Raw genomic sequence first — 27,638 nt, forward strand, 5'->3', positions numbered from 1 at the left:
TTCTCACTTTCGTGAAATGCATTTAAAATCATGTTATAAATGCAATACAGCTTCATATTGTTCCTCCACAGTTTATAATTCTAAATCCACCTCTTAAATACCTAGTACTTTATTCTCCACTGATAGGGCATAATTCTCTTCTCCAGTTGCATTTATTTAATTATTGTTTTACAAAAAAAGGAGACAGAATTCTTTATTTCACTCCTGGATTCTGGCTATTCCAGAACACCTTTTGGCAGTTCAGGTTAGTGGGAGTTCTAAAAATAAATTTATTTTACTCAGGTTAGTGGGAGTTCTAAAAATGAATTATTTTACTCCCGTTGTCAAATGTTCATAACCAGGTGTCAGAAATGATGAACGTGCAGCAAATTGCATAGGCTATCCATCTGCCTACCGCAGGGAACTCCTTGAAATGTCTGTGCTTCATGAATTTTTGAAAAACAGTGCCTTTCATTCATTAAGACAGCAATCCTAAGCAGGTCTACTCTGAATTCTACTAAGGTCTATCCAATGTGGCTTGCTCCCAGGAAAATGCTTGTAGGGTTGCATTGTAAGGTGCCTTTAAAATAAAGAAGATCCAGACCATTATCTGCTGATGTCCTATAATTCTGATGAGGCATAAAAAACTTAAAAGTCAATACATCTTGTTAATTTGCTTTTTACAATGCATTTTACAATATATGTTCTTTTAATACAAGCTAGAGTTTGTGCATTCACAAATGCCTCTATTCCTCAGCAGAACACTGCAGCAACCTCCCTCAGATCCTTTAACTCTTTGCTTTATAGCTTCCTGTACAAAAGGATCATGTTCTAACGCCAACAGTGATTTCACTCGAAGGATGGTATTGGGGATAAAGCCAACTAGCATGAACTGAGAGAGGGGCAGGTGTTCTTGCTATCAGCAGCAAAGGCAGTGGAGATGGACAACGCAGAGTTCTCATCAGATGGGAAAGAATGACATTATTGGAGGAAATTTCACAATATCTCAGAGGAGAAGGTGGCTGGTGTGCTTCACATGCAAAGACCTACACACATTGAGGGGGTGAAGGAAAAAGAGGGTTGGTTTGGCAGGGAAAATAAAATGAAATAAGCCTGACTATATTTGCTGGGAGCTAACCCAAACCTAAGTTTTACCAGTAAAAAAGAATTTGAGAGCAAGCCCAAGTATGTCTAATTAGAAGTAAGCCCCATTTTTCCAAAGGTGCCTATTCCCAGGAAAGTGTTTGTAGAACTGCCGCCTATGGGTATCAACCCTGCTAAGATTTAAGAATCAGCAGTCTAAGCACTACTGAGTCAGGCAGAGGGAGTCACCCATTTTTTTTTCCAGCACAGTATTTGACCCTCTGGGCCCCTTACACAGAGGCTGCACTCACAACTTCTACAACTACTGCAATAAACCAATCACCAAATACAATTCAAACTGTCATTCTCAGTTTTCTTTATGTAAATATGACTTTATTATATTCCCAGAGTGATATAGGGTTTTTTAAAACATTACTTTCTAGTTTTACAGTCTATGCATTCCACACGGAAACATGTTACAGTGTCACTATTGAAACAGTTGTTTGGACAGCACATTTTCTAAATGTGTATGTTTCAGTATCTCAGTTCAATAAATCAGAGGGCTAGTGGGACTACATGTAATGAAGAGAAAACTACTATAATGTGAACAATCAAATAGAGAGCATCAAAATGTGCACAGCCATGTGAAATGCTGAATTTCTCGCAGCTTACCATTGCAAATATCTAAAAAGCAGATGGTAGACTTTTGGAAAATTAAAATTAGGTTGAAGGAGGGATAACTTATAAGGAATATGCACATCCCACATTCATTTGGAGTAAACAGGTCCTGCAAGTTTTTATATTCTCTCAAAAACTTTCAAAAATCTATTTGACAAAAGGTGACAGTGGCCCAAAAGAAATATGTGAATACAGCACAGAGAATAATGACGTATACATATCACTGTCTATTGTATTAAAATGACTGCTGGTCTCCATTATAACTGACTTATCACACCTCAGACAAGCTATATTCTGACTATGTAAGTAAACAACATTACTATGGGATCAGACTTACGCAGCCAGTAGAGCTCGCAGGAGATCATCTGCTAAGGGCAGCCTGAAGGACTTGCAAATAGTCCTGCACTTGTTACTGGGCAGCAATCCGCACCTATGCAAACAGAAATGTTTTCTATAAGTTTATGCTTCTTACAAATATCGAAATATAAAAACATTAGAATCATCTCTTAAAAGGATACAAGGTGTATATTAAAAAGAAGGAAATACTTGTGGAAAGGAAAAAAAATTCTGCAAACCTTGCCAGTAATGACCCCTTCAAACAGATCCCTGGAGCAAAGCCTTGGCTACATCTGGAATATACTTTGAGCAGACATTAATCTGGCAGGTGCCCAAACCTGGCTTGTTGTTGGTCTTACAAGTTCACCTCCCTTCTCCCCCACTCCTTCTCACATGGGGAACCTGAATTAAAAACTCTGATTTCCCATAATGTACAAATGCGGGGTGCACAAGTTAACTGTAGTTAGCATCCCCCACAAAAGGATTCTATCAGGATTCTAGTTTTTCAGAGAAAAGCTAATTCCAGGTGACCCACACACCTGCATCCACATGTCACAAGTAACCAAAGTTAGTTTATAACTGGAAACTAAATTCAAGAAAGGAAAGGGGAAGAGCAAGTCCTATGCAGAAGCCTAGCAATAAGCCAGCCTCACGCATACACCAGTTTTAATGTTCACTTAAAAATTATGGCTAAAAAAGATGTCTGAGCATAACTTCTGAGTCCAGAAAAAGCCAGTACATGTAAACAGCAACCTTCCCCTTCTCCAGCCACCAGCCAACTGCAGGGTCCTGGAAGAAGACCTGTGCATAAGGGAAAGAAACTAGTTCTGGCCTTCTTGTCTCCTTCCTCCCCACCCTGTTTGGCAGGGGGAAAGGAAAAACAAATCTCCAGGCACGTGTTTGGTCTGCCTGCCACACCCCAGTCAAACAAAATCCTCCCTGCCCGCCTCTGCTCCCTCAAGGACTCTGCTTCCAAGAGGATTGGTGCTGGCAACAGAGAAATACTAATCTATCTTCTCTTTTAAATCTAAAGTTTTGAGCTGACTAAGCTGTTTTGGCTTATAACTTGTTAATAGTATCAAAAACGGTTTTTGTGGTAATAAAATCCAAGCCCTGTGATAGAACACTTAGTAAAGATAAAGCATGTCTGGTAAGGAGGGGAGACAGAGAAACAACAGCATGCCATTCTGTCACTTAAGTGGTCTTGCAGACCAGCCACATTTGTCACTTGCATTCATGTAATGAAAGAAGCAAAGTTGTTGAGTCATCATCAAACTAACATAGCAAATGATCTAGCCTTAAGCAATATAATATTTCCATTTGAACACAAGGGGATGCACCATGAGAGACTACGCTGCAACCAGAAAACCCACAAATCATGGAGCCTTACTCCTTTGTACAAGTGGAAATACCTCCCACTCCCAACAGTGTTAGCAGTCAGACCTTCTTCCTACAGAAGGAGCAGTTTAGCACATAGGGAGAAAGAAGTAAATACTCTTCATACAAATATCATCTTGAAAATCATAAATATGAAGCACTGCCTGGCCCAAAAAGACACAAAATAGATGCCAATCAAAGACAAGCCAGAGACAATCCTGGAAAAATACTTCAGAAGGTGAATCAAAAGCATCCTAAGGAGATGTATAATTTAGGAACAAAGGGTCTTCCAAGATGTTATTACCTCACCTTGGACTAATCTTGTCAAGATCCAGCCTCACTTCCCCCTGACTCATTTACTCCTATTAGCAACACTTAATGCTATTCACAAAACCTGGTAACTTTCCTATCTGATACTCATTGAGTCATCAAGAACATTAGCAACTATAGTTCACCTCAGGTAAATTTACATTTTTCCAAGATCAGTTGTTCATCCCTGGAAAAGCAATCAAGTAACTGTTTTGAGGGTAAATATGTCAGCATAGACCCAGGGAACATTTTCCCTATAACTGCAGCACTCTGCTCCATTGTGGTGTGCATGTGTTTTTGAATCCAGACCTCACACCCCCATGTGGGCATCCTCCTTCTCTTTGTGAAATACTAGCATTTGGCTGCTGCCTCCAAATTGGTAATTGTATAACCTTCCCCAATTGCTTTTTCCCTCTCCTCCCTTTATTTCCTCTTAATTAGCTAATGTGTGCTTCAAGTGTGTTTTGTGTATATATATTTTGCTGTCTTTTATTTCTTTTAATAAAAAGCCTTACTGGTTGAACTCCTGACTGGTTTATTCTGAGAATTCTCTAAGGGAAAAATCCCTGTAAATATTGGTGGAAATCACAGTGGCCCCCCTCTCACTTTCTCCCCTTTAAGCTAATTCTCCCTGTTAGTTAGGAGACTGCCTCTTTGGATAACAACAGGACACCTTTGGATGCAACTCAATGTATTTAGAATCAGGTTATAATTCCCACAGATTTCAAAGGGCAATTTAATCACCTTTTAAACTCTCTACAAGAGAAATCAATGACTGCATTATGTCAACAAAATGTTGATTCCCCTATGCTGATGGGAGATAGATCACATGAGGAGTGTGGCTAGTAGATGTTAGTAGGGCAGAGCCAGCATTCAGAATGAAACTGGGCAATTTTCCTGCCATGTTTCTTTTGTGAAAACACTGGAAGCAAATTCCATATTCTCTAGTTTCTTAGACAGGAGAGAATTAAAACATTCAGGTTTCTCAGAGAAAACAGAATCCTTACTTGTCTCTGTCATTGTATACAAAGGATGCCAAAAGTTGACCAAAGTTCTCAAAGCTACTTTTCTTCAGATGTTCCTGGGACACAGCTAGAAGGAACGTAATGTCCATCTCATTCTTATCTCTTACACTGTAGTATCGCCCAACAGTCATAATTTCATGTTCTGATAATTTTCCATCTGAGATATTCATCATCACATTTCTGTGAAATTCAAAATAAATAATTATGTCCATATGAAAGAAAATACTATAAACAATTAACTTCAGGCCAATAAATGATACTTGTTTTCAGTCCAAGAACTTGTAGGCTTCATCTTCCTGGGTACACTTTTAAGAAGAGACAGTGAGAAACATCTATGTTGTGCATCATTATGGAACTTTAAAAGTGAGACAACCAAACCACTGTCCGGAAATCTAAGTCTGATGAAGCTTCAAAGCTTCTACACAAGAATGCTTTGGAAGGAAGGAAGTGACTTTCTGTGAGTGTAGAAACACGAGCAGAACTGGACTGAAATAAGTTTCTTCTTATGAAAAATAGAAGCATCTAAAGAATGGACTAGGAAATATAGTTTGCATCTTTGAGACATGCTGTATCACTGGACCAGACATTTTGCAAGAACAGCCTAGGTAGGGTAAGCTGTTTTTCTGTCACCAAAATACATGGATGGTATAGGTGTCATTTTAAAATGAATTTTCAGTGTTCAATTACTCTGAACAAAAAAGAGATTGCAAACACCTGTTTTGTCAGCACCCAAGGAAAATTTCAAGGACTTGACAGCTGATGGGAAAACTAAGAAGGGGTTAAGGGAACTCTTTTTAATGTTTTAATTTTCTTTAATCACGTCCTTTGTGACACCTGAATACTGCAGTAGAAAATATTCTTCCAAGGTTATAGGACCCACTGTAGTCAATATCCATGAACTGAAGTTTGCAAATTACATTTGTTCACACAAAGCATATACTGGGGAACAGCTGCAAACATTTATAAGACTAAAAAGTATTGTCTGCATTGACCTAGTATCACAGCAATTCATTATAGGGTTATGTTTAACTAGCAGCTTCATTAAGACTTGTTTTAGTCAAGCTCCACAGCATAATGAAATACAAAACTGTCATCAGTGTATCAGATTATATGCTTGTTTTATCTACTTATCAAGCATAAAGTGCCTTCTTGAGTATTTTAAATTCATGTATGAATATCTGCTATTTCTTATACCATGAAGATAAAACAAGGCAAGTAAGCTTTTATATATGTACAGCAAACCCATTTTCATTAGAACCCTATGCAACTCATTTTCTGAGTTAGAGCTTGTGAACACTTTGAGACAGGGAGAATGTATGTTTCTTGCATTTGTTCTGTTTTCCAGCTTGTTCTGAATGATTTTATAATAAGGACAGCAAGTAAACAAGCAAAAAATACATCTGTAAACATCTGTTTTGTCAGCACCCAAGGAAAGTTACAAATTTGCAAAACCTATATGAGTTACTAAACCAGTTGCAATGCAGCTGATTTAAAGACATTAGTTTGCAAAGGTCACTCAAAATGATTGTGTACATCAAACACACACTTGGTCTGTTTACTGCTAACTTTCTTGGGCACGTTTGTGTGTGTAAAGTGCCATCAAGTTGCAGCCGACATGGAGACCTTGTAGGTTTTCAAGGCAACAAGCTAGCAGAGGTGGTTTGGCATTGCCTTTCTCTGAATAGTGACTCTGGAATTCCTTAGTGGTCTCCCATCCAAATACTAAGCAGGGTCAACCCTGCTTAGCTTCTGAGATCTGATGAGATCAGGCCAGCCTGGCTATACATTTTATATTTGTCAATTATGTATTTTTATGTTTGACAGTCAGCATGGTTAGTGGTATCAGATTATAGTTTAACAAGCCCTGGGCTCAAATCTTCATTCCTAAAACTCAGTAGGCAACCTACTGCAACCAGTAATGCTCACTAAGCTACTCTGCAAAGTTGTTTTAAAGACAAAATAGGAAGTGAGAGAACAACATACCTGCTTGGAGTTCTTTGGAGAAAGAGTGAGATACAAATGAGAAATATGCCACAATGAGTTCTTGGATTTGGTGAGATAAAAATCAAAGCAAACACATGAATCAAATGCTGTTACAGAACTCTTTAAAGCAATCACTGGTGTGAGATGTCAAAATGTTGCAAATGCTTACAAAAATTAAAAATAAGCATTTTCTAATAGACAAAATACTTATTTTTCATAAAGATGCAGCAGATAGACAGACAGAGAATCCCACATGGAAGTTCAACATGCAGAGAAGCAGGTCAAAAGAAAGCTCCATGGCTCCTGTTACTAAAAAGGCTATGTTTAAGCCTGCTTATGGTCTGTGAGATGAAGACAGGCAGACTATCAACAGGCCTGCAGACTTCCTCATTCTTTCTTACTGATGGGGACCTCACACAGATAGGATTCTAAAACTTAAGAGCACTGAATTAAATTGTCTTCCTGAGACATGTATTCCTCAGTGTTACCTGAATTCATCATAGTCCATAACAGTCGTATGCTGAGGATCAGTAGCTGCAAAAATCTGCTTAATCTCTCTTGACCTTGGCTCTCCTATTGCTTTCAGTTTGTTCAAGATGGTGTTGATATTGGCCATGGCAAACTGAAAATCGGTGGCAACAGGGAAAAGAACAGAGATTATATTCAAAACAGACAAATCATTTCAGTGAACAACAATAAGAAGACCAAAGACTGTAATAGCTTATTATATACAACTATATAAAATGGGGCCAGGTGAGAATGCACGTGAACCTGTCCATGCACTGAAAAAATCATTTAAAGGCTTATCATCTACTGCATCTTGTGTGACTGCCCCGTAACAAGGAGTGCAGTAAGTTGGAAAACAGAGACTTTGCACTGAACATTAATATGAAATGTGAGCCAAAAGTGATGCAGCCATCTCACCTAAGTTGATAACAGGCAACAGCTGTTTAGAAACTGGGTGCAGAGAACTGAATGCATTGGCCCAAAGCCACATGTGTACCTGAGCTGGATCTCAGTGTCTTGAGTTCTTTAGGGTATGATGAGATGATATGTTAAATGTGACTCGGGTGAGGGAAACCCCAACCAAAGGCACATTACCATGTGACCCAGGATTCACCTTAAAAATGTGGGGTAGTATGTCTGTGGAGGGCTAAACATTTTCCAAGCACAATGTGGCTGCAGGAGGAGTTACCTCACTCTATCCCTTCTACAGAAAAGAGCTGGGCAGACACATGGAACTCGTAATAAGACAAACAGCCCACCCTCATGGCCCTTTTCAGCTAGTGAAGCGCATGGGGTAGAAAGGAGGGAATGAACAAGCCCCTGCAGCCACATCATGCTTGGGAGATGTTTAGCCCTCCACACACTATTTCGAAGTGATTGTCAGGTCACACATCAAATGCAAATTGGGTTGGCATTTCCCTCAACTTGCATTTAACCTATCATCTAACCTAATCTTATTCCCAGTAGTAAGGACTTGCAAGTTCAGTTTCAGACCCTCTTTTGAAACCTCTGGAAAAAATGCATCATCACATCTAAAAATATAAAATTCTAGAAGTTTCAAAAGAACAGTTTAAATTTTGTAGCTACGCACAACGTAATGCAATCCAAAAAAATGCCTCCAAGATTACATTATCCTTTTCATCATCCTATTTACAGCTGCTTCCTATCTGGGTTACACTTTTACTCCAGGAGGGCTGCACAAATGCTATGGCAAGAGGCAACCATAACAACTATCAGATATTCTTATGGGTTGTGTTTAATTAGCATCAGTTCCTTTATCTGTTGCATAGGAAAATTAACTTGACAGCACAGACTCTATAATCAGTTCCCTTTTGTTGCCTTTTTGTTTTTGTTCTTTATGGAAATGCAGGATTAGGATATTATTAAAGTAACTTTGCAAACTGGATTCATTATGCACATAGAAACTCCATGACATTTACCAAACATGCTATCTTGTATGTATCTTGCGTACAATAGGTTGAAGAAATGGACAAATTTCACCATTACGTGTTCAGTCAACCAACAATGTATGTGTGTTGATCTTGGAGTGAATAAACAAAGGTTTTCAGAGCAACCATTACTGAAGAAAGATAATAATACTGCACATGGCTCAAATGCCAAATAAGGATTGGAAAGCACAGCTTGCCTCAGTTGCATGCTTCTCCATGTAGTTGAAAGCATACTCATCAGCATCCACCACAAGGAAGACGTGGCCATGGAAACACAGTTTGGCTCCAATATACAGATCCTGGGCCATGTAGTACTCAGACAATTCACTCTTAAAGAGCTCCTGCCCGGGCTTCAGAACACGACTTCTTTCCAGGAATTTCCCACCAAGTACCCCTGTAACAAAACAACAAGCTGGATCTTTCAGAGAACTCTATTAGATTGCACCCTAAAATAACCTGTCATCCAGACTGAACTGCTCATACTAGTATCTAGGCAGCAGTTATTTCCACATTTCTACAAAATGTAATGTTCATAAAATACTTCTCTTTTATTCTCACAGAATTTTGACTTCTTTCACACCTGTATTAGAAGCTGCACTTTCAGCTAAGAAACTGGGTGCATCTAGTTGTTCTTAAGCTGGTAAACCCATTGGGTGGCAGGTGCTTGATCCTTCCTGTGAACTATACTGTACTGAATCATAACCATAATTGTGATAAGGCAAATAAATGGTTACAACTTGTTGAAATATAACTTAGGGATTTTCCTCTCATTACAAGCATGTGTGCGCGCAAGACTGTACAGATTAAACTGTTTCTGTCACATAAAAGTAATGCACATCTTATATCATCTGTCTGAAGAAAGCAATTGCAAAAGTGTTATATGTTTAAAAAGAATAACATATCCAGAGAAAGAGCTTTTCCAGTGTCTCAAAATGAGACACTGCCATTGTGCAGAGTGCAGGAAACTGACATCACACTCACTGCATTCTAGAGAAGGTTTGCCAACTGTAATGCTTTATGCTGAACAAGCAATCTGCTAACTTAAGTATGTCTGTGGTTCATTTCCTGTTTATAGCTGCACTCCCAACCAAAAGCCAAAAAGTGTGCATTTGAAACATTTGATGGTGTCTTGTGTATTATTTGGTAATGTAAGTGAAATAAAAAGGAATGGACTGTATAGGAAAAGGCCATTTAGAGTAACAATTATATGTGACTGCAAAACCCAGAGTACTTATTCATCCAGAGTTTGGTACAGAAATTATCTTTGTTGAACAAAACTGAAAGGTGAAAAATGCATTAAAGGTAATCATCAGGGTCTGACTTAAGCCTGTAAAAGCATGAACATTCAGAGTCAAGAATAGAAACCAACTTCTTCCTATTTAGTTAATGACTCATCAAAAACGGTCAGTATGAGAAGATGGCTACATAATTACCTAGTCAACCAAAACTTTTAATGTCATTATTGATTCTAGATTTGTCTCACTAAAGACATTTTCATAATGCTTAAGGTAAACAGAAAGCATTCTTGAAAAGAAAAAGGTTTGGCCAAACAATGATAAACCAGCATAAAGGTGGCAATACAATCCAAACTAGTTTCTCCCTCTTTCCTCCCGCCTCACAAAATTTTGGAAAACAGGAGAAAATTGTAAAACTTTTAAAGCACGTCGTCATGTTTATCCTAGCATAGGCAGCACTACAGAAAAATTTCCATAAGTCCTGAATTCAACAGTTCCTCATCATAGATTCTCTTGCATGACTGAAAGTAAAGTTCAATCCTTTTACAATTCTACCACTGCCTCAAAGATCTGTATTGTGTTACCACCCTGATAAGAAAACATGAGAGTGGAGAGGAACAGAACATCTAGGCATCACTATCATAATTTGGCATTTCATAAGGGCAAGTACTGAGCTGCAGATATACTTGCATGAAGTTCTGCAGCAAATGTCCATGAAATTCTGCAACTAAGCTAAAAGAGAATGCACTTTTCTGCAGAACTCTTGTGCTAATATCAGTCCATTTCCTGTTTCAAGGCTTAATATTAACTGAGGGTAAAAATGGCTTACAGAAGTCTATGAAAAGCTGAATCTTCATATTCCTCCCAGACTCTTTCCCACAAACTTAAATGAGGCAAAGTCCAGGCCTAGTACATCAAGACATCTTTCTCAGTGAGTGCCTGATTACACCAAATTCACATCTATACAATTTAATAATAAAAATACTGTTACCTTCCCTTAGCCAGCTTGCTTGCAAGTAGTGTCTTACCTGTATTTCTTTGCGGGGGCTCAAACACTGAAATGGTATCATCACTAAGAAAATAAGAAATTATGAACTTCCGTTCCTTGTCAATGGGATCAGTAGTAATAAATTGTGCAAGAAACCGCAGTATATTGCTTTCGAGGCCTTGTCTATGATGACAGAAGCAAAAAAAAACGGTATATGACAGAAAGTGATTCACTGATCCTTCTTTCAACTGGACATATGTTGCCTTGCTATTTGTAAAAATAATGCAATGTAAAACAGTCTCGACCAAGTTTTTAATGTCAGGGAGACCATGTCATTAGTTAATAAGTTGATTTGCATGTCTAAACCTATTTATTATTGAGGGGACTGAACTGGCAAATCCATAATACCAAAACTTGAGGGATCTTAATATTAATGTTAATTTTAAAAATCTGTTTTACTGTTATATGCATGACAAAAAACAGTATAAAATGCTATAATTATATACAAAGATTTTAAAAACTGGTGGTTCATGGCCAATTCTACTCTACATCAAATGAGAAGCCCAATTTTTTAGGATACTGGACTGATTGTACAGAATACTGCAAATCTGGACTTTTTCTGCATTATGCCACTAACATTTTCCCATGCAAACCATATTCACTTAGACATATACATTTATTTATAAATTCCAGAAAAGTATAATAAATCCCAGAATCCCTTGCAAATTTAAAGATAACTGCTAGGTAGTACAGTGTATCAATAACTACATAGGAGATGCAGGAAAAGTAAAAGTGAATGCAAGAAGAAAGAATACATGTCTTCCTGCACCCATGCCTAAGTGTTACTGGAATTCTCATGAGCTATTTGATATTTGTGGCTCTTGTATTTTTTTTCCTGGAGGGGGATGGGTTTGGAGCAAAATGTTTAAGGTTCATAAAAACCTATGTATTTATTTTGAAGTGATGATAAGAACCTACATTCTGATATTGTCTGATTTATAAGTATGTCAAGTATTGTGAAGCCTGTAATATATACTTTTACATTACAGTTAGCATACATGCTTAGAGTTGCAGGGCATAAATATCTTTAAAAATACTATCTCTTGATAAACAAAATGTAATGACAATTCTCTTTCCCTGTTTGCTGTCCAGTTCTGGAATCTGAAAATAGGGAAGGTTCTATCAGCTACTTCAGATTTAGATATACCTGTCTTTTTCCATGAACTTCTTAAAGTCCTTTTGGGGTGGTTTGGGAAGCAAGCCCATGCAGGAGCAAAGGGAGTCTTCTTCAGAGCCAAATCCATTGTATGGTGGAATCTGCCTTCTGACTTTTGGAGGTGGTGGAGCCTTGTATGGTACTGGAGCAAAGTCCTCTGTAAAACACAATTTGCAACCACCATTTTACTCCTCAGTTCCCAAATATGTTCAGAATGTTCTACATCTCGATTACACACATGCATTGCTGTCTACAGAAACGAAACTGCTCTCCCCTTCGGCAGGTGAGTTTTAGAAAAGCAAATATTTTCTCTGAACAGGAAACCCCAATTTTGAAAACATTTTTCAAGTTTCTGTTCTCTGAGAGCAAACTGCTATTGATATTTTCCTCTGCTTTCTATCAACTTCTCTCCATGGATGGGAAAACTCAAAATATTTCCCTGATCCTGGGCAGACCTCCAATAAGTAAAGTCCTTATCCTAGCAATTGAGTCCTGTTTAAAAAAAAAAAGCTAAATTTTCAGTCCCTCCTCTTTTCTCAAAAATAGCATTCATACTTATTAACTGATTTGAATTATTTTCTTAAATATAATAAAGTCATAAATATGACCCCAGTAAACAATCTCCAGCTCACATATGATCACTCTCCCCTCTACTTACTAACAGCTGGGTTAAGCAAAAGCATTTGGGGTTAAGCCAATTTAGTTATACTGAGTTCAGTTGGTTTACATCAGCACATTTTAATTTTAAAAGATATATTATAGACAGAAGTCTATACATACTGAGCTCGCAAATCATCAAAGTTTAGATGTACAGTGAATTGCAAATAATGGTAAGCATGTGTTCATTGAGAATAAAGAACAGTAAAGATTTCAAATAGACTGGTTCCCCTGGTATCAGAATCACAGGGCTTGTATAACAAAAGAAACTCTGATTAAGATCTCTCAAACATTCCAACAGTGCCATCTAGTGCAACTATAGTGGATGGCTTAAAGAGAACCTGCAAGTTTCATTGGCATCCCTTAAGGAAAGCAAAAGTTGTCAGCTGTCAGGTCGTTGGTGTTGATCCCATTTGGCAACCAGAGACTATACCAGGTTCAATCTGACCTCAGCCACAACACAACCTGTGAATGAGCACTGCATGACAGGAAAAGATTTCTCTTGCCTTCTTCTCTCAGAGGCATTGCTGCCACTTTCCTTGCTTTGAACATTGGAAAGGACAAATGTCTTCCCATTTAGCAGTCTCAGAATCTCTTCAGGCCCGGAATGCCGGGTAGAAAGAAACCACTGCAAGAGATGGTGAGTCTCAAACATGGAACACAATCCAAACCAACTTCTCTCCCCACCTCAGCCCCCAGCTAAAATTTGGAAGACAAGAGAAGGTTATAAAACTTGTAAAACACATCATCCCGGCATAGGCAGCACCAGGGAAAGAATTGTCATAAGTTCTTAATTCAACAGTTTCCCATCATAGACTCTCTTGCATGACTGAAGGTGAAGTACAACCCTTTCACAATCCCTTTACAACTCCTTGAAAGATCTAGTCAAAAGTTCCAAAGGGACCATATTAGTCTGATATAATCAAAGCACCTTGTGGCATCTGTGACGGTAATGAACGGGTTAACATGAAAACTAAGGACGCATAGAGCCTGCGTCAAGTGATCTGAGGGTGGGGGCCAGAGTGCTCGGAACTCTCAGAGGTGATTGATAGCTAATGGCTGAGGGCAGTTAGTGTCAGACGGAGTCTGAGGGAGACTGCTGAAGAGAGCAGTTGGTCTGAGAAGGAGCTGAGACAGGAGCTGAGGAGAGTCTTCGAGAGAAGCAAAGCTCACTGTTCACTCTATTTAGACAGCCACGGGGTTGTGTGTGACTAGAGAAGAGTCACAGTAAAAGACCTGAGAGGTTACAGACACAGAGACACTTCTCTTAAGAGCTAAAGAGGTGGTTGAGGGAAAGATGTGGGTCTAGAAGTCTGAAGGGCTGGGAGAAGAGACACCAGTCGACTTAAGGGACTTGGCACATTATACCCAAGAGGCCAACCTAGAATAGTGTTGGAGAGTGAAAGCTGTATGATCTGTGAAACCTGAGAGACCTAAGTGAACTAGATATTATAAAGCCTGAACTACGAAGAAACTGTTAACTGCTTGAGATACAATATAGCCCATGTATATATTTCCCATTCCCCAGTTGAAGACGGTGTGTGTATGTTAATAAATTTCTGTGGTTTACTTTAAAGTTCTCTGGTGCCAGTATATTGGGAAAACTATCAAAGCTGCTGTGGTCCCCTACAAACTGAGTTCATATCCATCTGAAAGCAAAACAAAACCCCCGAAGAGACTAGTAGTGAGAAATCCATATTACACCCACCCCTTGCGTTTCATAGTCGTGAGGTAAAATTCAAAAGGAAGAACTGAGGCTGAAGAGGGGCTGGGGTAGCCATAATCCGCATATAGAAGCGATCCAGTGAGACCGCGAGGCGCGCTGTTATAGCATCTTAAAGACTAACGGTTTTGTTGTGGCCTACACTTTTGAGAGCCACAGTCCACTTTTTCAGAAACACTAAATACTGCATTCAGTTGGCAGGTATAAACAGAAAGGAGGCTGAGAGAAGTTATTACAAAATGAAGACAGAAGATGGGGAAATATGTAGGTATGCTATATTACTATAGAGCACATATGAAACAACACAGGCCTGCCATCCCCTCAATCTGGGTAGGGGATTCCCTGGTTTTGCAGGCTCCACCCACTTCAAGCCAGCTAGCTGGTTAGGGAAAACACTGCCCCAACAGCCATGATGTTCCTTTAAATCTCTGCAGATTTAGAAGAAGCTTGCAAACTGTGTTTTGGAATGTGTATGTGTGTGTGCCTTTAAATCTCAGGATGCAAAAGCTACATGGGAAGGCATGAGCAGGCAGAGCCATGTGGCTCTTCCCAGTGAATGTGTAAGGGAGGAAGAGAGCACAGCCCCTCTGTTTATTTTGCATTCCATTCAGAAGTCATTTGTATAGTAAAATAGATAGTAAAGAGTTAACTATATGCTGATTATGAGATTGAGGAAAACTCCACCCCCAGGATTTCTGTCTTCCTAACTTTCATTTTTCTGTGTTAGTCTGAAGAAGTTGGTTGAAATACAGCAGACTGTGACATTCAGCAACTCTCATGAGTAAAGCTCCCAGTGAAATCACAAAAAACGTGGGCTTGCAAACGGTTTATTTTGGCTGCTTTGTGAGCATGTGTATGTTTTCACTTCCATTTAGTGGAAAAGTAGCTGCTGGGGAATCCTATGAAGAAGAAGAGAAGAAGATATTGGATTTATATCCCGCCCTCCACTCCAAAGAGTCTCAGAGCGGCTCACAATCTCTTTTACCTTCCTCCCCCACAACAGACACCCTGTGAGGTGGGTGGGGCTGGAGAGGGCTCTCACAGCAGCTCCCTTTCAAGGACAACCTCTGCCAGAGCTATGGCTGACCCAAGGCCATTCCAGCAGGTGCAAGTGGAGGAGTGGGGAATCAAACCCGGTTCTCCCAGATAAGAGTCTGCACACTTAACCACTACACCAAACTGGCTCTTTTGAAGGCAAAAAAGAGGAGGAAGAAATGAAGACTATTCAGGGGAACTGTAGTGCTGTATTTTTATTTAGTTATTTGTTTATTTTAGGGAAGGGGAAAGTCTCCTGGCTCTACCCACAAAGTCCCCAAATATTTCCTGAGTTGGACCCACCAACCCTAAACCAACACCCAGTCAAAAGAATAAACAATCTTCTCAGAGTTAACTCCCAAATGGTTTACGAGCACTGTACACAAAACTTCTAATGACAAGGTCTTGAGATAAGCCAGCCAAAGGCAGTCACATTTCAGTCCCTTAATTTCAGCAGAAGAGATTCCAACACATTCTTAGCTCTCAAGACAGGAATCAATATTTAATAAAATTAAACCCCAACAGGATTTTGCCCATGGTTTTCCTTGACCCAAGGAGCCTTGCTATGACATAGTTGCACTCTAAGCTGATGTTCAATTTGCAACCCTCTGTGGTGCAGTGCAAGAAAAGAACCCCAAATGACATCTTTTAACAGCTATTAAATTTCAGTTTCCATCATTTGGTTTCCTATCATTGCATTCCATTTGGATTCTCAGAATACAGCAACCAAACTGATAACAGTGTAAATAAATCCTGTAGGTGGGAGTCACACATCCACATATATCATAACACATTTTAGATTAAAATATTTCCAACATTAGGCAACCCCTTGAGTAATATTAGATCAGAATATTTTGACACTGAACAAAAATGAAAGCTTTTAATGCTATAGACTTAAGAATGCTAGAAAAATACATATGGCATAGAAATAAATTGCCAGAAAGCTGGAATAACAAATAACAACAACAACAACAATTGGAGTAGAATGCTATCAGGAAGTTAGGTAGTAAGGTAAAATATCTACTACCTAATACAGGGGTGTCAAACATGTGGCCAGAGGGCTGAATCAGGCCCCTGGAGGGCTCCTATCAGGCCCCTGAGCAACTGGCTGTCATCTACTTTCTTCTCCCTCTCTCTTGCTTCCTTCTGCATCACAGTTTGCTTTGCCAGGCTTGCTCAATCACACAGGAACTACAGAGCAAAGCCTCTATTTTCTCCATTGGCTGAGGCTCCTCCCTTGGGGAGGAAGGATCCCATGGGAGAAGTACAAAGAAAACACCTTTAAGACCAACAAGCACTAATATTTTAAGCATGTTTTAAGGGTTTTTTTTTTTTTTTAAACCCTTTAATTGTGTTTGTCTGTATCCTTTATAAAGTTCATATCTCAGCTACGTAATCTTAAATAGGTACATACATAGCCTGGCCTAACATGGCATGGCCTGGCCTGACAAGGTCTCATTTATGTCCAATCCGGCCCTCATAACAAATGAGTTTGACACCCCTAACCTAACACATCCCAGTCTAAACCTTACCCTCAATATCTATAAATAATAAGATTTTACAACATCCTTAGTAAGCGTATTTTATTGCTGTACTGATCAGAGTTAGGAATTCCTCCCCCATAATTGTTATTTAAATATAATCTCCTTTAATTTAGATTCACAATGACTTGTCCTGCTCTGTGAGAACAAATGTTTCAAAGCATCCTTGAAATCCATATACTCTCTCTCTCAGCCACCAAACTATGGCCGCCATCTGTGGATAGCTAAATCCATGCGAAAGCATTTGCTGGAGGAAAATGTGAGCCTGGGAATCACGTTGGAAGCCATGCTGGGCCTGGCGAGGAAGTGGGAAGGAATCTCCTTCAATTTTCACCTGCTCAGCCAAAGCAGGGAATAATTGCAGGGACTGCAGGCCTGGACACTGAAGTGATGGATGCCAATAGCCAGGATCAGAAGAAGATTTTGGCAACTGTTCCAGAGCCTAGAAGCCACCGGTGGGCCCAGCCACAGCAGCAGAATCCAGAAACTACAGCAGAGCCCAGCAGCAGTGATGGGCATGAACCTTGTCAAAAACCTAGATTTGTCCCAAAAATTGCCCAGTTCATGAGGTCATGTAATCACACCTGCAATGAACCTCCATGGTTTTTACAGAGGTCTATGAAGTTTGTGTCAGCGGTTCATGCGGCAGAAACACCAATAGTGTCCCTTCAAACACCAAAAAGTGGCCCTTGTGAGACCTGGGAGAGCAGAGAAAAGTGTGAAAGAGCCTGGATCAGGGTGAAAGGAGATGAGGGAGAGGCAGAGGAGGGGTGCACACCAATGGCAGTAGCGCAGGAAAGAGACAACCAATGATGCAATTATGGAGGCTCAGATTCAAATCCCCAATCAACCATGATGCTCACTGGATGATTGTAGGCTAGACATGCTTTCTCAACCCAAGCCACCTATAGGATTATTGTGAAGACAGAAAGGAGTTAGGGGAATCCATGTATGCCACACTGAACATCCTAGAGGAAGGACCTATGTGCTATTAGCCACCCATGCCCCACATCTTTGAGCAGCTAAATCTGCAGATGAGGCCACACAGAGACTAAACAGATTTTTTAGCAAATGTTGGGGAAAATCTGGAAATAAAAAAATACATGGGAGGGGGTTAAATCCCCTGAAAAGAAAAGTAGTAATCCCCCCCCCCAAAAAAAGTAGCTCCAGTGGCTACTGCAGTCCCTGAATCACAATGGGCCAATGGCTGCGTCTGTACAGCCCAGGATCCAGGTGGGGCATGCCAGCAGCAGCCGCACAGCCCAGATGCCCAGCTGGGCCTGGTGGTGGCCATCATATAGCCCAGGAGCCATGCAGGTATGCCACAAGCAGCAGGCAACCCTGGAGTCGTGCTGGGCCCACCAGCAGCAGCAGTCCAGCCACTGAATCATGCTGAGCCTGGCGTGGCAGCTGCCAGAAGCAGCACAGCCCCTGAGTCCAGGGCAGCCCCTGGGCCAGTTAAAAAAGTGGGAAGGATAATCCCCCCCCCCCCAAGTGTCATGGACCCACACTTGTAAATATCTGATAAATAAAATCCTTCCTAAATTGTGGTACTCCAAAATTAACAAAGTACTCCACACACAGTTTTGCAGATAACAAACAAAAAGGCAATATATCCCCTCAGGTCTTGGACATGAAAGAATTGCTCATGAAGATAAAGATGGCATTAGCTTTCTTGGTCAGAGCATAAAAAGTAACTTCATTTTCAGTTTGGCATCAAGCATGACTTCCAATTCTGTTTTACCGTTTCTACTAGTCTCTCATCTAACTGTGATATTGACTCTTCCTTAAAGCAAATTTCATTTCAACCATTTAGTCCAGCTCTCAAGTTGATCGGGTATATTTTGGATTTTTAGCCTTTCCTTTAAAAGATGTTTAGAACATTTTCTCAGTTTTAAACCATCTGCAGTTTTAAGTATTATTCCTTATTTGCTTTTATCTTCCTCACTTAGGAAGATGTGACCACTACTCAGCTATCACAGATCCTAGATGCATTTATTTAGAAGTAGATCATACTGATTTCAACAAGATGCACAGTTCAGCTAGATAAGACACTGTAAAATGTCCTGTCTCTTTAAATGTCCATTAGTAGCAGCCATGGCAGAAGCAGTTGGGCTGGGGTAACAACCCTTTCCCTCCATTTGCTGTTTTCAAGATTAAAATACACCCCTCCTTGCAGCTGCTATTTGAATCCATAAGGAAACCTAATGAGCACTTTTAAGATTGCCCTATGAAGGAAACAGCAGGCAGAAAAGTTTATTTAAAAACCTCCCCCAGCGCTGCAGTCCCAGTTCAAATCTGCCTTCCTATATGCTATCAATGGTAATTTAAAGAGACAGAAAATCCAATCTTAGATCGTCAAAATCTCATCTAGTTGAGCCATCACTCCCAAGTAATTATGCTTAGAATCATAGCTTTAATCAGAAACATGTTCTAAATTCCCTCAAGAGCAAGTTAAAAGATACATTCAGCACATAAATAAGTATTTCTTTCTTGAACTGTAAAGCTATCTTGACGGTTTCTAATTTCAAGAAAGTATCACAGCAAATGACAACAGGAAAGCCAGTTCACCATAACCTGTGATAATTAGGATTTGACAATGGCACAATCCACTTGTTATCTTCTGCAACTGGTGATATTTTAAAAGAATCTGACAGAGATTCACCATTTTAAAAGAGTAGTTAACTTATATCTGTGCACTGAACACATCTGACATCTTTGGGTGGGTGAAGAATATTTCATTTCTGAACTCCAGTCACTTCTTGTTAGATAGATAATTTCCACTTGCAATGTTTTACCAAAAATAAAGTAAAACCATATACATATCCATCAAACATAAAAATATAGACATTATGAAAATAGGTTTATATCCAGACGCAGTTCACTCACCTGGAGAGATGGTAAGAACAGCAGTAATCTGGTATTTTAAAAGACAGACCATCAAGTCCTGAGTAAATGGAAAGCAATTGGAAGAGATACGGGGTCTGACAGATCAGCTGCAAAAACCTGACCACCATTTATGTGAGCAAGAAATTTCATCTTTCAGCCACCCCACTTCCCTTCACAAGCAAATCTGTGCCAGTCACTGAAGTGATGATGGCAGCCCCAGGGGGTCCAGGTCAAGACATCACATCTACTATTGTACTGTTTGCTACTAAATGGTATGGTTTTTATAGGTTTTAGCTAAAATCTCTTTTGCAAATATAACTTACAAAATGTTTTTAAAAGCTGCACAAGTTTACAATGAAGATTAGTACATTGAAGTATCAGTATTGTTACTTACTGACTCCATATTTTGCGCTATAATATTCTTTGGTAAATTCATCACAATCGCAGAGAACTATCTTTCTTCCCCAAACATTGATTACTGACCCTATTCTCAGGTCACAGTCTTTATAAAATTCCTGATGCACAGCTCCTGTCTAGTAATAGGAAATACATACAAAAATCTACATGAATCTCACATTCATATGAACATTTCAGAAGCGGAAACTGAAAACAAAAAGAGATGATGTTTAACAAACTTCCTTATTTCCCACCCAACCCAAGCTGCCTTCTAAAATAACAAAAATACTGAATTTTGAAAAACTTTTAGCAAATGTCTCATTTACTTTGTTAAACAAAGTTATTTATTTAAAGGTCACAGCTACAAAAGTAACTACATTCTTCAGAGTACAGTTGCCTAAACTTGCTTACCTTACGATTGTCCAAAATGTAACGACCTTTATTTCCTACTAAGCCTCCAAACACATTAAGGACTGTCCGATCTGTGATTGTACCAGGTTGGTACAATCCAACTGGAGCATACTGGGTGAGAAAATCAATAGATTGTTAATATTTGCAATGCAACATAATTAATCTGGCCTATCTATAAATGGAAGTTTATAAAATCAGGTTGTATATGCTTTTTATATTGTTGCTAAATGCAGCAATTCATGTGATGTTCCACAAACCATGCAAAACTGAACTAAGGGTTTTATGCACAGGTAACAAGGTTGCATTGTGCAAAATGATTCTCAAATTTACTTGGATAAATGATTATGATCTATACTGCTGTGTATAGCACACTGTAAGTAGGTTTCTATTATGTAATTTTAGTACCACTTAATGTTCCAGGTTAATACTTTTGCTATGCTTCAGTTCTTTCTAGTGGTTCCAGACTTCTAAAACCCTAATGCACTTGTTATTGAATGTTCCATTCTGTTGGCTGTACAGACTCACTATGTGTAATCCGCCTTGATTCCCATTGAGAAAGGCAGGCTAGAAACAATATAAATAAAATAAATACATACATATATTTGGCCAACTGCATCCACCAAGCAGCATATAGTGCTACTGCTAACATCATTCAAAACCAAGCATGATAAAGGTATAGATGAGTGTGACATTTGCGCTCTTCATTATCCAGGGGATGAAACTAGCTGTCATAAATGTTATTTTGAAATTTGAAAAAACCTAAAGCCTTAGAAGTACATAATCCCAACAAATCTTTAGTTGGGATTGTAATGCAAAATGTAGAAGATTCTACAGTGAAATATAAATGACTGTATATGAACTTCATTCCAAGACAGTTTAAATCTGGTCATTAAAAAAAACCACTCAATTAAAAAAGTGCTCAACTAAAAAGGCTCTACAGTTTTTAATGAAGATATCAGAGTGTGAATTTTGGCAAATAGTAGGGTGTGTAGGACTGGGGAGATGCAAAAAGGATTCAGTAATTGTTGGGCTACCCTCATCCATAGAAAAAACATACAGCTTCCCACAGAGGCTGTAATGGGGCATGAGAAGCCAGACAGTCTTTTAAACCCAAACTGAATATAATGGAAATCAGAAGCTTGCCATCTCAGGTTTTTAATATATATGGAAATGTTTTTATATCTAATTTTAATATGTTTGTAAATTGCTAATGTTTTTAAAATGTTGTTAGCCGCCCTGAGCCTGTCGGAGGAGGGCGGGATATAAATCTGATAAATAAATAAATAATAAACCATTTAAGGGTACCATCTCACACTTAGGTACAGCTTCACTAATGTACAGCTTGGGGCACTTGCATGTCCTATTGAAAGAATGAGAGAGATATTTAAGGGTCACCAGCTTGCAGGATTGTATCTGAAACATTCAAGTCACTTCAGATACTAAGGAAATATCTCAAACAGACATGCAGTACCATTTATTTCTTTACCTTTGGTAGCTTCTGCCTATTGAGGAACAGAGGTACAGCATCTCGACCTGCATTCACTGGTATCACTTCTTTTATCTCAATAGTGTCATCAGACAAAAAATAATGTAGCACTAGTTCTCGAATATCCCCAAACATAGTTTCAGTGTCATCCCATACGCCATAAAACCGTAAAACATGTCCATCATGCTCCAAAAACTGGCGAAGCGTATCAAAGCGCTCATAGGGACGCAAAGGTTTCATACTGTCTATCAACTGCACATCAAGAGAGAAGAAAAATTCAGATGCATCAAGTTACACTTTCATGACCAAGTTTATTTTTTTTAAAGAAAACATATAACAGTTTTTTGGGGGGGAAATCTGATTTTTGCACACTTTTGAAAAAAAGTGCTTATTGAATAGTATCAGGAATCACCATGACAAGAACTGCCACTTGTTACAGCGAGTCATTCAGAGTTAAGGCTTGTTTTCAGACATAGTATTTCAAAGGAATTCCACCAAATTAAATATCTCTTTAATGTGAACAAACTTTCTCAGAAAAAGCAGCAGTTCCCAAGACAAGAGGGGGAAAAATCACCTCTTTCTGCAAAACTGCAGTCCCTCTTCCTCCTTTGTTTCTTTTTTAAATTTTCAAACAAGTTTATTTCAAAATACAGAGATACACACAGAATCATATACAGAATTATACAGACACGATCAGACCCACCCAGTCACCCCCCCAAAAAAAACCTTAAAGAAACCCAGATTACAAACAGTAATCAAGTAACAAACTAATGTCAAACCAGCATACATTGCTCATTTGAACCGAATTTGTACAGGTAGAGGTCATATGGCACGTCAAGTTGCAGCAGTCATTTGAAAGGAATCATAGACCAGTTTCTCACTAGCATTGCTCTGCCCCCAGGCTTCTGTTTCCCCCCAGCACAAACGATCGATTTCTCACCAGTTGCTCTGCAGGTGCATTTTGAAGTGGGACTCCTTTCAATTCCCTGCGCAGCATCATAAACCTTAAAAGACAGCATCACAAAACTGCATACAGAAAGACAGGTTGCTTACCTGTAACTGTAGATCTTCGAGTGGTCATCTGTGCATTCACACTCATGGGATAGTGCGCCTGCGCCGATCCCCGAATCGGTACCTGAAAAAGCCCAGGATTTTTTCGCGCTCGGCGCCAATGGGCATGCGCAGGCGTCCCAATGCGCATGCCCACCAACGCCAGCGCGGGGATCCCGCCAGTTCCTTCCTGACCGCCGAAAGCCTCTTACTGGAGGGAGACCGTCAGCAGCGGGGAAGGAGGGCGGGTAGTGTGAATGCACAGATGACCACTCGAAGATCTACAGTTACAGGTAAGCAACCTGTCTATCTTCTTCGTGGTCTCTGTGCTTCACACTCATGGGAGACTAGCAAGCAAAGCATACCTGGAGGTGGGAAGACGGTCAACCTGAAGAAACAGCTTGCAGCACCGCAGCTCCCAACCGAGTCCTCTGCTGAGCATGCACGTCCAGCGCGTAGTGCTTCATGAAGGCATGCAGAGAAGACCAGGTAGCCGCCTTGCAGACGTCGGAAAGGGACACACCTCTCAGGAATGCCACCGACGTGGCCATCGCCCTTGTGGAGTGTCCACGAACAGGTCCAGGTAAAGGCTTCTTCGCCAACAAATAACAAAGTTTAATTGTCTCAGTGAGCCACTTGGAAAGCCTTTGAGACGAAATCTTGGACCCTAACTTGGGGGCAGAGTAGGAGACAAAAAGTTGGTTGTCCTCACGAAAACCCCGTGAACGATTCAAATAAAACAAGAGGGCACGCTTAACGTCTAAGGCATGCAGCCTGCGCTCCTCATCCGAGGAAGGGCTAGGGTAAAACGTGGGTAACCAAACTTCTAAGTTAAGATGAAATTGGGAAACCACCTTGGGAAGAAAAGTAATGTCTGGAGCTAGGGAGACCCCCACTTCCCTGAAGGCAAGGTAGGGGTAATCACAGCGCATCGCCGTGAGCTCCCCCGCACGACGTGCTGAGGTGATGGCAACCAAAAATGCAGTCTTCCAGGACAAAAGTTGTAAGGAACACGTTGCCATGGGCTCAAAAGGACGACGAGTCAACCTGTCCAGAACCAGAGTCAAATCCCACAACTGTGAAGGGGATCTAGAAGGGGGATGAAGGCGGAACAGTCCCTTCATGAACCTCTTAGAGTGAGGGTGAGAAAAAACAGAGTAGCCCTCTACTGAAACATGGAAAGCAGAGATAGCCGCCAAATAAACCTTGATGGAGGAGAATACCAGCCCCTCATCCACCAAGGCTAAAAGAAACTCAAAAATTGCCGAAAGCCCAACGGAGTCAGGCGACGTAGGGGAGTCAGCCACAAAGTTACTGAATTTCTTCCACTTCCTCTCGTAAGAGGCACGAGTGGAAGGCTTCCTGCTGCTTTGGAGGACTTGCTGGACCCTGGTGGAAAACCCTACTGATCGATGAACCACGCCGTCAGCTTCAGGTGGGGCACATTGTGGTGGAGTACGTGCCCGCCCTGGGCCGACAACAGGTCCGGATCTGTCGGGAACTGATAAAATACCCCCCTCGACTGCTGGAGCAGGATCGAGAACCAACTCTGACGGGGCCACCAAGGGGTCACCAGGATGCAACGTGGCTTCTCCTGAACTAACTTGTGGACTACCCTTGTCAGAAGAGGCAAGGGTGGGAACATGTAAAGGAACCAGCCCCCCCCACTGAAGAAGGAGTCCGTCTCCCAGCGAGGCTGGATCCGCACCTCCCCTGGCACAGAACAAGGGGCACTTTTTGTTCTCCGCTGTGGCGAAGACATCTAGCTGTGGGTACCCCCAACGCTGGAACACCGGCTACAGGAACCGCCATTGCAGTTCCCATTCGTGTGGGAGAGCTCCACCCCTGCTGAGAGAGTCCGCCTGAATGTTGAGGACCCCCGGCAGGTGTGTTGCCTTCAGAAAAATGTCCCACTGGAGGCACTCCATCCAGAGGTCCATCGCCAGCGAGCACAGTCTGCGGGACACTGTCCCCCCCTGTCTGTTTATATAACACAGGGCAGTGGTGTTGTCCGTAAGCAGTGCCACAGTCTTCCCTGCTAACAGAGGGCGAAAAAAGCGAAGGGCGAAGTGAACCGCCAGCAGTTCCAAGTAATTTATATGGCACCGACTCAGTTTCGGAGGCCACTGGCCCCCCACACATAGGTCTTCCAGGTGAGCTCCCCACCCCCACATGGAAGCGTCGGTGGCAATAGTCACAGTGGGGATTGGTAGATGAAAGGGAGCCCCTTGACAGATGTTGCTCTCCAATCCCCACCATTGCAGAGATTGGATAGTCCCGGGTGGGATGGAAAACCTCTTTCAGGGCGAATCTCTGAGCGGACGAAAATGGCGTAAGAACCACAGTTGCAGTCCCCTCATTCGCAGTCTTGCGAAACGTAGCACGCTTGTCGTCGCAGCCATCAGCCCCAGCATCCGCTGGAGCTGCTGAGCCGTGCCCCACTGCCTCCTTTGGAGAAGCTGTACCAGATTGATGATGTCCTTTGCTCTCTGCGAAGGAAGGAATGCTCGGTGTTGATCTGTGTCCAGCAGAGCCCCTATGAATTGAACTGTCCTTGATGGAGTCAGATGGGACTTCTCCAGGTTGACCTGCAATCCCAGGGTGCCGAGAAGACGCAGAGTGATGGCAATGTGCGTTGTCAAACTCTCCTTCGACTTCGCCACAAGAAGCCAGTCGTCGATGTATGGGAAGACAACAACTCCCTGAAGACGAAGGCGGGCAGCCACCACACTCATCAGCTTCGTGAACACCCGAGGAGCGGTAGACAGTCCAAACGGCAGGGCCCTGAACTGGAAGTGCCGAGCACCCACTGCAAACCTTAGGAAACGCCTGAACGCAGGGTGGATGCTGACATGAAAGTAGGCATCTTTGAGGTCCAGGGTCGCCATCCAGTCTCCCTGATTGATGAGGGGCAGGATAGTTTGCAGGGTAGCCATTCTGAACTTCTGGTACAGAATGAATTTGTTCAGACTCCGAAGGTCCATGATAGGCCTCAAACCCCCGTCCCGTTTGGGGACCAGGAAGTAACGGGAGTAGAAGCCTCCTGTCCTGGCCTCCGGCGGAACCACCTCTATGGCTTGTTTCTGTAGGAGGTTGTTCACCTCCGCCAGCAGAGGTGGGGAAGGGGGAGTGGTAACTACCACGGACTGGTTTGGGGTCTGAACAAACTCTATTTTGTAGCCCTCTTTTACGATGGACAGTGCCCACCTGTCTGTGGAGATCAACTCCCAGGCAGGCAGGAAAGGGCGTAGGCGGATGGAAGAGCCAACAGTGGGAACAATGACGCGTGCTTGCAGGAAGTCAACCCCCCTGCTTCTGAGGACGAGCCCCCTTAGACTTGCTGGAGGGCTGGGCCCCGTAACGGTTCCTGCCGTTACCAGAGAAGGAGGGTCGTTCAGGCTGTGCAGGCCGGGGACGCCATTGATCACGGGAGAACCTTTGATAGGGCTTCTTGGTCCAGGGCTTAGGCCACTGCTTGGACCTAGAAGTTTTGGGGGTGGATTGGACGCCCAAGTTCTTGGAGGTCTTGACGCTCTTGTCGAACTCTTGCAGCGCCGTGTCAGTTGTGGTGCTGAAGAGCCCGTCACCCTCAAAAGGCAGGTCCTCGATAAAGGTTTTTGTATCTTGGTGGAGTGCCGTAGACCGAAGCCAGGAGTGACGCCTAATGCAGACTGGAGAGGTGATCTGTTTGGCTGAGGCTTCCACCATGTGTTTCGCTGCAACCAGTTGTTGTCTGGCCACAGCGAGACCTTCTTTCTGCAGCTTGGTTGCAGCGGCCTTTTTGTCCTCACTTAGAGAAGAGAGGAACGGGGCAAGTTGTTCCAGCATGGCATACTGATACCTAGCCATGCAGGCTGCATAGTTAGATATTTTTATACCGAGTGCCCCAGCTGAGTAGACCTTGCGGCCCATTCCGTCGATCTTCCTCCCTTCTTTGTCCGGTGGAGCGGAGTGAACCTTCCTGGCCTTCGAGGAGGAGGAGACTACCACCGAGTTAGGGCGTGGATGGGTGAATAAGAATTCAGCCCCCGTCTCCTGGACCCTATACATGTGGTCCAGACGTTTGGATGACACCGGCGTCGAAGATGGTTTGCTCCAAGGTTCCTTGACCACTCGAAGGATCACCTTGGTAACCGGTAGAGCGACCGCAGTGGACGTGTTCTTCTGCATTATGTCGAACACGTTGTCGTCCACTACGGGTTCAGGCTGGGTCACGGGTAATCGAAGGGTGGCAGCGATGCGTTTCACAAGGTCCCCATAAGACTTTAGATCCTCCGAAGGCGAAA

General features: G+C 41.6%; 1 protein-coding gene across 1 annotated transcript in view; it reads right to left on the minus strand.

Moving 5' to 3' along the window:
• Nucleotides 1–27,638, minus strand: part of EFHC2 (EF-hand domain containing 2) — a 69,017-nt gene that overhangs the window by 14,983 nt on the left and 26,396 nt on the right. The window contains exons 5-13 of the mRNA XM_060234173.1: nucleotides 22,303–22,554; nucleotides 20,817–20,927; nucleotides 20,404–20,542; nucleotides 12,156–12,321; nucleotides 10,989–11,131; nucleotides 8,923–9,119; nucleotides 7,259–7,392; nucleotides 4,770–4,967; nucleotides 2,078–2,170 (exon numbers count right to left, since the gene is read on the minus strand). Of these exons, the coding sequence (XP_060090156.1) occupies nucleotides 2,078–2,170; nucleotides 4,770–4,967; nucleotides 7,259–7,392; nucleotides 8,923–9,119; nucleotides 10,989–11,131; nucleotides 12,156–12,321; nucleotides 20,404–20,542; nucleotides 20,817–20,927; nucleotides 22,303–22,554 (1,433 nt within the window). The remainder of the gene's footprint in view (nucleotides 1–2,077; nucleotides 2,171–4,769; nucleotides 4,968–7,258; nucleotides 7,393–8,922; nucleotides 9,120–10,988; nucleotides 11,132–12,155; nucleotides 12,322–20,403; nucleotides 20,543–20,816; nucleotides 20,928–22,302; nucleotides 22,555–27,638) is intronic.

This window comes from Heteronotia binoei, chromosome 3 (assembly GCF_032191835.1).
Source record: "Heteronotia binoei isolate CCM8104 ecotype False Entrance Well chromosome 3, APGP_CSIRO_Hbin_v1, whole genome shotgun sequence".
Classification (NCBI taxonomy): Eukaryota; Metazoa; Chordata; class Lepidosauria; order Squamata; family Gekkonidae; genus Heteronotia; species Heteronotia binoei.